The following is a 9,264-nucleotide window of genomic DNA, read 5'->3' as shown; positions in this document are numbered from 1 at the left end:
GAACTACAGAGCCCCTCTGTGACATGGTCAAAAAGAAACAAATTGTGGCCACGAAATATTGTTATTATTAGTTGTAATTTTTTTAACCCTTTCAAAGTAATAGATGCAGAACTTTCAGTGGTCCTTTGTGGGCTTTATGTTGACATCTACCATGAAATAAGGCCCTCTGCTGTCTGTCCCATGGCAGAAAACGGCAGCACGCAGGCTGTTTGATGAACCACGTGATCACTGTAGCCGAGACATCAAAGCCAGGCTCTGGTGACGCCACGGTGACGGGAATAGGACGCGCTGACGTCACCTTCTAAAGGCAGCAGGAAAGAAGTAGCTCTAGTCTGAAGACGCCAACATGGAGGTGTTCGTGAGCGCGCCGACTTTTAGGTTCTCCAACTTCGTGTTTCCGGGTGGTTCCGTGGTCCGAGACGTTCTGGATCGGTTCGCCCATGAGCAGGTTTGTCTTTCCGCCAGGCCGTGTTCATTTCAGTTGCGGCGGTTCCCGTTAGCTCAGGTGCTACCGAGAGCTAACACTGACTCGTTAGTTAGCTAACTTGTTAGCTAGCGTCTGCTAACATCAGTCCGTGACGAGCTGATGAACAGTAAACTAAAGTAGGAACAGCGGTTGAAGATGGATGGATGAAGTAGTAGCACTTAGCTGCTGTCAGCTAGTTTTATCATTTAAAACACAGTAAAAATAGGGATTATTATTTTGTATTGCCTTTATTATCATCTATTTAGCAGCCTCTCCCTTCACCTACTGCCCACAGCCTTGACTGGGCACCTTTATAATATATTTGTACTGAAAAATGTAATCTAATTACATTGTTATTTTTAATTTGATAAAGATGTGTAATTATATGATTTCTGTGTTGGTTATTATAACCTGTTTATATAACCATCTGATTGATGGTACTATATTGCAGTTCCTTTGGTAGACAGAAGAAAGTTACTAAAAAAACATTTTTGTAGGACAACACGTTAAGAATCCATGTGTTGGTTAATGTGTCAGTACCGACCTTTACATGATCAGCATGTTCTGATCCAGGTCCTTGTATATTATGGTTTAATATTCAGAGTAAGGTGTGTACATGGACGGCAGGTTTATTCCTGTTCACTGGGTTAATATCAGATTATTGCTGTGTATGTAAATGTAGTCGGTGTCTTGCCAAAAAGGTGTACAAACAGGCAGAACTAAAACAGGTGACACAAAAACCTGGACCCAGAATGAGTAGTTTATGTTAATGTCTTTTTATATATATCAAATCGATATATCACAGCAGCCACATCGCTCACATGTTTCAGCGTGAATGTTCACTCTGTGTGTTTGTGTCTCAGGATTTCTACATCATCAAAAATGGTCGCCTGTCCTATCCAGAGGAGCCTCTGCAGCATGGAGCTGTCTATCGCCTGGAGCCCCGCCTCTGCGGAGGAAAAGGAGGTCTGTTCCTTGAAATAGTCTCCAACATAAAAACAGATGGCTGTGTCCGTCTGACACCTGAGGTCACGTCTGATGTGTGTGTTTCAGGGTTCGGCTCCATGCTGCGCGCTCTCGGCGCTCAGATTGAGAAGACGACCAATCGAGAGGCCTGTAGAGACCTGAGTGGACGGCGACTGCGAGATGTCAACCACGAAAAAGAGTGAGAGCTGAAGTCACATTTTAATACCCACTCAACCCTGGTCACCACAAGACAACACACTGTTGTCCTACATGGATCATGTAATTTCTAATTAAAGTGGCACTGGACATGCTGGAATTATCTTCTTCTTTGGTCAATGCAGGATGGCAGACTGGCTGAAGAAGCAGGCTGAGCGCGAGGCGGAGAAGGAGCAGCGCCGCCTGGAGCGTCTGCAGAGGAAGCTGGCAGAGCCTAAACACCAGTTCACTGACACGGAGTACCAGCAGCAGTGTCACAACCTGTCAGAGCGGCTTGAGGACTCGGTGCTCAAAGGTCAGTGACAGGTCCGGGTCCAGAATCCCGACCATCAGAGGACTCATCGTTTGTGTGAAGAGAGAGTGTGTAACAGCAGTTGTGTGTCTGCCAGGTCTGCAGGTGTCCTCCAGCGGTCAGGTAAAGGTTGATGACGTGTCCACAGCCAAGAGACCAAACCTTGATGAGAGCGAGCAGCTGCATAAGAAACAAAAGACAGCATCATCAGCCCGTTTCTGGTCAGTCTTCATATGTAAGAGCACCCACAGGCTGTGTCCAGAACCTCCCCCAACTCGCTGCATGTCCCAGTGTGTAATGAGAATCCTCAAACATTATCCCACAATGCACCACGAACAGTGGTCTGCAAGCGATTGTCACTACAGTAGCAATAATACTGCATTGTTCTCAACATGTATCAAGCTGGCAGCAATGCTGCACGTTAATGACGACACAGTGAAAGGCTGAACATGATGCAAGCTACAATAAACTGTCCACAGCACAGCAGCGAGTGACGGAGGGTTCAGGCACAGCCCATGTTTGAGGCTTTACATTTTCTTCTTTGGTGTCTACACACAACTGTTGCCATGGTTACAGGACAGGGGTGGACGAGCTGCTCAGCTCAGAGGATGAGGACCACGATGAGGATTCTCCATGTACATCTAGCTGTGGAGCTGCTGCTGCCATGACAACACAGAGAGGAGAGCCGAAGCCGGGACCTTCTGCTGCTGCTGTTACCATGACAACACAGAGAGGAGAGGCTGAGTCTAGGCAAAGCAGCAGGTGAAAGACCACACCCTCCCTCAGTTAACTGTCCTATGATTAAAGTGTCTGATGAAGGTCTTTTCTTTTAGTTCGTCTCCTGTGTCTGACTGCAGCTCGACATCAACTGGCCTCCAGAATCCTCCAGAAACATCCAGAATCCAGAGCGCCAGACCCTCAGAGGACCAGAATCCTCCAGAAACATCCAGAATCCAGAGCGCCAGACCCTCAGAGGACCAGAATCCTTCAGAAACATCCAAACAGTCAGACTCCAGTTGTCCTTCTCGGCCGGTGAGTTTGTTAGTGCCTGATCATTGCAGTAATATAATCGATAAATGAGATGATCAGATTACCATGAGGGTTTAAAGAACAGCTCAGTTAGACTTGGATTACAGGTGATCTCATGAGGGTCACATGACTTAGAATGAGCTGATTCAGACTTGCACATGTCCTGTGATTTCTGACCCATGTTTTGTTCCAGGAGCTGGACTTGTCCACTGTGTCGTCAGTCCAGGAGCTGGAGTTTCTGGGTCTGGATGTTCTGAAGGAGGAGCTGATGTCTCGAGGGTTAAAATGTGGGGGGACGCTGTCACAGCGTGCAGCCCGCCTCTTTGCCATCAAAGGGCAGAGTCCAGATCAGATTGACCCAGTGCTGCTTGCCAAACCAGCCAAGACCCGTAAGAAGTGAGCTTTCACCATACTGGCCTAACGGGACCCAGCATTTTTATGTCACTTCCTGTTTGCAGTGACTGTTTTTTACTCTTCCTGAACTTCCTGTTGGACATTTTTGTGATTGTTGATGAATCAGATCAGTGTATTGGTGGCCAATCAGAAAGCAGGATGTTTAAATGTCACTGATTGATTGTTGTTGAAGTTTTTATTAAAACCGGTTTGAAGCAAACAAACCTGTGATGTCACATCTTTACTCAAGACTGTAAAGATTAGACTTAAGTCCGCACTCAGTTCCTCAGTTGGCTTGCCAGCAGCAGAGCATCATGGGACGTTAGAAGCCCGGGTCCCAGGAGATGACGTGCGGAGCGTCCACCTCCTCTAAACACTGGATGACATCACCGGCTCTGAATTCCACGTTGCCATGAATCGACAGGCCGCATTCCATCCCCGTCCGCACGGTCTGGACGTCATCTTTGAGGTGCTTCAACGCCAACAGTGAACCTGAGGAGAACATCAAGGGAACATCAATGTAACACTAGAGCGACATCAGAACCCACGAGGCGCTGAAGTGACTGTTTCACTCACCCTCCCAGATGGCGTCGCGTCCTCGGATCAGCCTGAACTTGAGCTTGCGGTCCAGCTGACCTTTCTGAACGCGGCAGCCGGCCACAGGAACTTTCTTTTTCCCAATAGTGACGTCAAACATGGCCAGCACGGTGGCCTCGCCTGGATTAGAAGGACAACAGGTGAGGTAATGATGTCATTCAAGGGATACGGCAGAGCGTCAGCATAGTTAGCATTCTGAAGGACTCACCAATGATGTTCTCGGAGACAAGCGGCGGCAGTTTGCTGCTTAGCTCGTCCTTCAGCTGGTCGATCAGTTTGTAGATGACCCTGTGCAGACGCAGCGGGACGCCTTTCTTTGCTGCCAACTGCTCAATAGGTCGGCTGGCTGCTACGTTGAAGCCGTAAATGGAACCTGCACACAAGAGCAAAGAACGGTGATAACCTAGGACGCCATGAAACCTTGACCTCTGGCCTGCTGCTCGTACCTCTGAATGTGTCGGCCATGTTGATGTCGTTTTCTGAGATGTCTCCAATGCCGAAGTGGATGACCTCCAGCTGGCACTGCTGCTGAGCATCGTAGCTATCCAGAATGCTCAGGATGGCTTCCACTGAGCCGTCCACATCACCTGGTGGCGGTCAAAGGTCGGCAGGTAAGGATCGTCGCAGTGAACGGAGTCAATCCGAGGCAGGCCACATACATACCTTTGATGATGAGCGGCAGGCTCAGCTGCTCGCTCTGCGCCCTCTCGCTGGGTCTGGAGGAGAACTTGTCCTTGTTGGCCAGGTACATCGCCACCCTCCTCTGTCTCCAGCTCAGGTGCGTCATCCTCTCACGCTCCTGCCGGTACTCCTCCTGATGAAGCTTCTGTTTGAGCTCGATGGCACTCTGCTCCTCCTGCAGCTTCTGCTGCTCCTTTTCCTGACTCCTCCACTCCACCACCTCCCTAGCCCTCTGCTGCAGGAGCACAAAGATCAGAGGCTTTTAGTCTGAAAAAGACAGGAAGCAGCAGCTACAACTGAAGGCGACAGGTCTCATTCACAAAGCAGAGGTCAGTGTTAGTATTCAGTTTGATGCCAACACACAGTCTGGGTTTTCTGACCCTGTGACGGTCTTCTTATACTCTGGGCTGTTGATCAGGGCAGTTTTCCAAACATTACTAACCATCATTATCCCTGTAATCTGGCTCTAACACCGAGCTGCTGATGCTGCACCGAGCCTGCACGAGTTCAATCCATGACTTCATCTCACACAAAGACAATGACATGAACAAACTGAGACGGGTTGTGTTTTATCTGCAGTTAATAAATACACATTCAGCTCCAACAGGAGTTGATGTTGTCTCTCCAGTCTGGATTCTGGCTGCGCTGAGTGTGGAGGTGGTGGTGCTCACTGCACTTCCTTGTGTCGGTTTAGTGAAATGCTGTCATAAGGATTAAGTTCTGTTCAGCCATTACACTGCGCACACACACACACTAATGCACATGTGATCCTGCTTCAGTGTGAGTGTGTGTGTGTGTGTGTGTGTGCGCGTGTGCTCCGCTCACCAAACTTGGCCTTTAAGAATCGAACAGTGCTGAACACTTCATATGTGACTACTTTAATATTCAGGCCTGCAAATATAATATAATATATAATAAAATATAATATAGTTGTTATATATAGAATATTTACAGCTTCCCACAGGAAGTCCTGTGATTCTCAGTGCTGACAGTTCGCTGGTTAACATTTGATGGATGATTGACACAAGGGGCGGGGTCACACATGCTCCACAACAACACCACCAGGCCGCCCACAGAGGCGCTGTCTGTTAACTGGAGCTGAAGACGCTGATAATTATTAAAATAATCAATAATCATCTGCTGGTTTGGACCTCACCTCAGACTCAACCTCCAGGATGCTCTCTCCAGCAGACGGCAGCTCTTTCCAGCCGACCACCTCCACGGCTGCACTTGGCCCGGCCTCCGTCACCGCTTGTCCATTCTCGTCAAACAGGAAGCGTACTTTAGCCCAGCTCTTTCCCGCCACCAGGACACAGCCTCGCTTCAGCGTCCCCCGCTGGATGATGGCTGTCGTCACAGGACTGAGGAGATGGCGCCGGTCAGTGGGCGTGTCACAGACTTGTAGAACCAGAGTTTTGTGACTCACCCTCTGCCTTTGTCGGTGCGGCTCTCGATGACGAGGCCCTCCACGGGGCCACTGGGATCCGCCTTCAGCTCCAAAACCTCCGCCAACGTCACCGTGGCCTCAGCCAGAGCCAGCAGGTTGTCACCCTGAAAGACATCATGTGACATCACAGTGACCTCACTACAGCTCACCGACGGCCATTTTAACTTCATACCACTCTGAGCTCCATCTTTGACCACACCTGTGTATCTTTAAACAGAGTGAGAGGAATGTGTATGGAACAGAGATCAGTATCCCCTCGGAGTGATGTGTATTGATTATTGATCAGTCACCTTCAGGGCAGAGATGTGAATTGCCTGAACGTCTCCTCCAAACTCCTCGCAGACCACATCGTGAGCGAGCAGTTCTTGTTTGACTTTCTGAGGGTCGGCCTGCGGTTTGTCACACTTATTCACCGCCACAATCAGAGGGACTGAAACACAGTGACATCATAGTGACATCACCATAGACAAGTAGCTTCATTTTCCACCCTCCAGCTGCTGGCAGCGTACCTTTGGCCCTCTTGGCGTGCTGAATGGACTCAACTGTCTGGTTCATGACGCCATCATCAGCCGCCACCACCAAGATGAGGATGTCGGTGGCATTGGCTCCACGGGCTCTCATGGAGGAGAAGGCAGCGTGACCCGGAGTGTCCAGGAAGGTGATCTTCTCTCCTGTGGGCAGCTGGACTGCAAGAAACAAACCAAGGCAGGAGAACTTTATTTAGACTACACGAACCAGAAGGGTTAAATGTAGGTGAACACAGCGGAGGCTTTTATTTTGAAAGGGTAGTTACCCAGAAAGGCTCCTATGTGCTGTGTGATCCCGCCGGCCTCTGTGGAGACAATCTGGCTCTTCCTCAGGCTGTCGAGCAGGGTCGTCTTTCCGTGGTCCACATGACCCATGATGGTGACCACCGGGGGGCGACTCACCAGGTGGGCGGGATCTGCTGGAGGCCTGAAAGGGTCAGAGATCATCAGAGGTCAGGGTAACCTTTATTTTGAAACAGTGCAGACTTCCTATTACCTGCAGTGGGCGTCTCTGTTGGGTCGCTCTTTGCTCTCGCTCAGTTTGGCCCACCTGAACTTCATCCCGGACCGGGTCACCACCTCTTTAATCCACCGCTCCTCCAGAACAGAGTGTGGCTCCAGAGAGTCCAGATCCACTGAGGTGTTCAACAGGGCCTCCAACACGTGATCTAAGAGACAAACATGTGACCTGACACTTGACTGACACACAAACACACACAGACACACACAGAGACACAGACACACACAGACAGACACACACAGAGACACAGACACACACACAGAGACACACACAGACAGACACACACAGAGACACAGACACACACACAGAGACACACACAGACAGACACACAGACACAGAAACACAGACACACACAGAGAGACACACACAGAGACACACACTCACACACACACACAGACAGAGACACAAAAATACACAAAGACACACACACACACACAGACAGACAGAGACACACACAGACACACACACGTTTTTTTTTACCGAAGTCTTTGTTTATGGCCTTAGCGAGCGCTGCTGCCGTCATCCCGTGTCTGATCTCCACTTCCTGTTGGTCCACTTTGACTGTCTGCTTCTTCTGCTGTTTCTTCTGACCTTTGACCTGTAGACACATTTTATTAGAATATGATTATCACAGACGGTGTAACCCTGACATTTTGTTTAAACAGACACAGAGCAGCAGGAACCCTGAACCACTGAACCAAGGACCGCCTCTCAGCTCCTTGTCCAATCTGAATGGTCGTTACTGGACGGTCAAACATGTCACCATGCTAATGCCACGCTGGCAGTTTCTGTTCATGCCTTCATCATAAACAGGAAAACCTTCCTGGTCCTTCCCGTCTCGGCTAACAACACCTCCAGGACCAGAGGGGCCCCTGAAATGGGACTGACCTGTTTGGAGGCGATGTTCCTGTTCTGCCCACAGGTGAGTAGGGAGGCGGGGCTCCGGGAGGGACAGAGGAATGCCGGAGACAGGAAACGGCTGAGCAGAGCCGGGTCAGTGTGCACGAGCCGCCAGGCCCCGCGCATCACTGAGGACATCACATTCATACCTGCAGATGGACAGGAGGAGACGTAAATATGTAAAGAATTCAAGTTATCCATGGAGAGGAGAAGAGGAGGGAGACAGGACAGAGAGGATGAAGGAGAGAGAGAGAGGAGAAGAGGGAGACAGGACAGACAGGATGAAGGAGAGAGAGAGGAGAAGAAGAGGGAGACAGGACAGAGAGGATGAAGGAGAGAGAGGAGAAGAAGAGGGAGACAGGACAGAGAGGATGAAGGAGACAGGACAGAGAGGATGAAGCAGAGAGACAGGAGAAGAAGAGGGAGACAGGACAGAGAGGATGAAGGAGAGAGAGAGGAACACACATGACAGGCTGATGTCATCCTGTTTGTATCATCAGTTAATCAATAGTGAATTAGAGAACTATAAAAACTAAAGAGCTGATGGAGGGACAGGGGGGTCGTGTGGATCGTGTCCGCAGCGCAGGCCTCTAAGGACACACAGTGTCTGCACCCCGCGTTAATGGAGCCGTTTGATTCATTAGGAGTCACAGAAACCCGGACCTTCAGTCAGTGACGGGCTTTCCAGACTGAGCCGGAACCATCTGCCGAGAAGTCTGAGCGCAAGACAGACCGATGTACAACAAAAAGAATGATCATATCGATCATATCGATCATATCTGGTTCTCGCACGCAGCTCACAGAAATCCCTCCAGCCCTGATCACGGAACTCTGACGTCACGTTAAGCCGGTAACTGAAGGCTGGTGGTCTCTGAGCGGACTCTGGTCCACTTCGGGACCAGCTCGGTCCTCTCTGGTTAGAAACACGTGTGGGCAGCGGACCCGGAGTTCTGGGCCCGGCCCTCGTCTCACCTGACAGGCTGCAGTCTTCTCCCAGCTCGTCAACGCGTTTCACCGTGACATAAACCTCCGTCAGGGGGCCGCCATGACAGTGGCTGACAGGCCGGGGACGCTCCAGAGACCGCCCCCTGCCGGTCCGGAGCAGTACGGCTTTCCTCTATGATCACTCTGCACACTCAAGCTTTTATTCTAAAAGTACTTATTGCTAAGTACTGCTAGGCATCATTGTTTGTAAACGGTCATTTTTATTTAATGCACTTGTACACCCGG

At 50.0% G+C, this 9,264-nt stretch overlaps 2 protein-coding genes across 3 annotated transcripts; one reads left to right on the top strand and one right to left on the bottom strand.

Moving 5' to 3' along the window:
* Window positions 1–279: 279 nt before the first annotated feature.
* Window positions 280–3,586, top strand: sde2 (SDE2 telomere maintenance homolog (S. pombe)). Its single transcript, XM_028409538.1, has 8 exons — window positions 280–448; window positions 1,330–1,432; window positions 1,520–1,631; window positions 1,774–1,943; window positions 2,038–2,161; window positions 2,517–2,702; window positions 2,774–2,972; window positions 3,163–3,586. The coding sequence occupies exons 1-8, from the start codon at window positions 347–349 to the stop codon at window positions 3,367–3,369; spliced, it is 1,203 nt and encodes a 400-aa protein (XP_028265339.1). The 5' UTR covers window positions 280–346; the 3' UTR covers window positions 3,370–3,586.
* mtif2 (mitochondrial translational initiation factor 2) lies at window positions 1,227–9,119 on the bottom strand. 2 transcript variants are annotated; one of them, XM_028409517.1, is made up of 15 exons: window positions 9,007–9,119; window positions 8,023–8,183; window positions 7,615–7,732; window positions 7,111–7,282; window positions 6,881–7,041; window positions 6,597–6,773; window positions 6,378–6,517; window positions 6,067–6,191; window positions 5,797–6,001; window positions 4,623–4,875; window positions 4,406–4,546; window positions 4,168–4,332; window positions 3,939–4,079; window positions 3,588–3,854; window positions 1,227–2,120 (listed from the first exon to the last, which is right to left on the bottom strand). In XM_028409517.1, exons 2-14 carry the CDS (start codon window positions 8,179–8,181, stop codon window positions 3,685–3,687), a joined length of 2,127 nt encoding a protein of 708 aa, XP_028265318.1. In that variant the 5' UTR covers window positions 8,182–8,183; window positions 9,007–9,119; the 3' UTR covers window positions 1,227–2,120; window positions 3,588–3,684. The 2 variants fall into 2 exon arrangements, with proteins under 2 accessions (XP_028265318.1, XP_028265325.1); XM_028409524.1 differs by lacking the exon at window positions 9,007–9,119 and adding an exon at window positions 8,500–8,504.
* Between the last annotated feature and the right edge of the window lie 145 nt (window positions 9,120–9,264).

Source organism: Parambassis ranga, chromosome 1, assembly GCF_900634625.1.
Source record: "Parambassis ranga chromosome 1, fParRan2.1, whole genome shotgun sequence".
NCBI classification, from domain to species: domain Eukaryota; kingdom Metazoa; phylum Chordata; class Actinopteri; family Ambassidae; genus Parambassis; species Parambassis ranga.
This window is presented reverse-complemented; position numbering and strand designations above follow the sequence as displayed.

Coding starts and splice junctions, on each gene's coding strand:
- sde2 (XM_028409538.1), top strand. CDS start 347: ATGGAGGTGTTCGTGAGCGCGCCGACTTTTAGGTTCTCCAACTTCGTG. Junction 1,433..1,519: donor CCTCTGCGGAGGAAAAGGAG/GTCTGTTCCTTG, acceptor TGTGTGTTTCAG/GGTTCGGCTCCATGCTGCGC. Junction 2,703..2,773: donor GAGTCTAGGCAAAGCAGCAG/GTGAAAGACCAC, acceptor CTTTTCTTTTAG/TTCGTCTCCTGTGTCTGACT.
- mtif2 (XM_028409517.1), bottom strand. CDS start 8,181: ATGAATGTGATGTCCTCAGTGATGCGCGGGGCCTGGCGGCTCGTGCAC. Junction 7,283..7,614: donor GGCCATAAACAAAGACTTCG/GTAAAAAAAAAC, acceptor TTTGTCTCTTAG/ATCACGTGTTGGAGGCCCTG. Junction 4,876..5,796: donor TCCTGGAGGTTGAGTCTGAG/GTGAGGTCCAAA, acceptor GTGCTCCTGCAG/CAGAGGGCTAGGGAGGTGGT.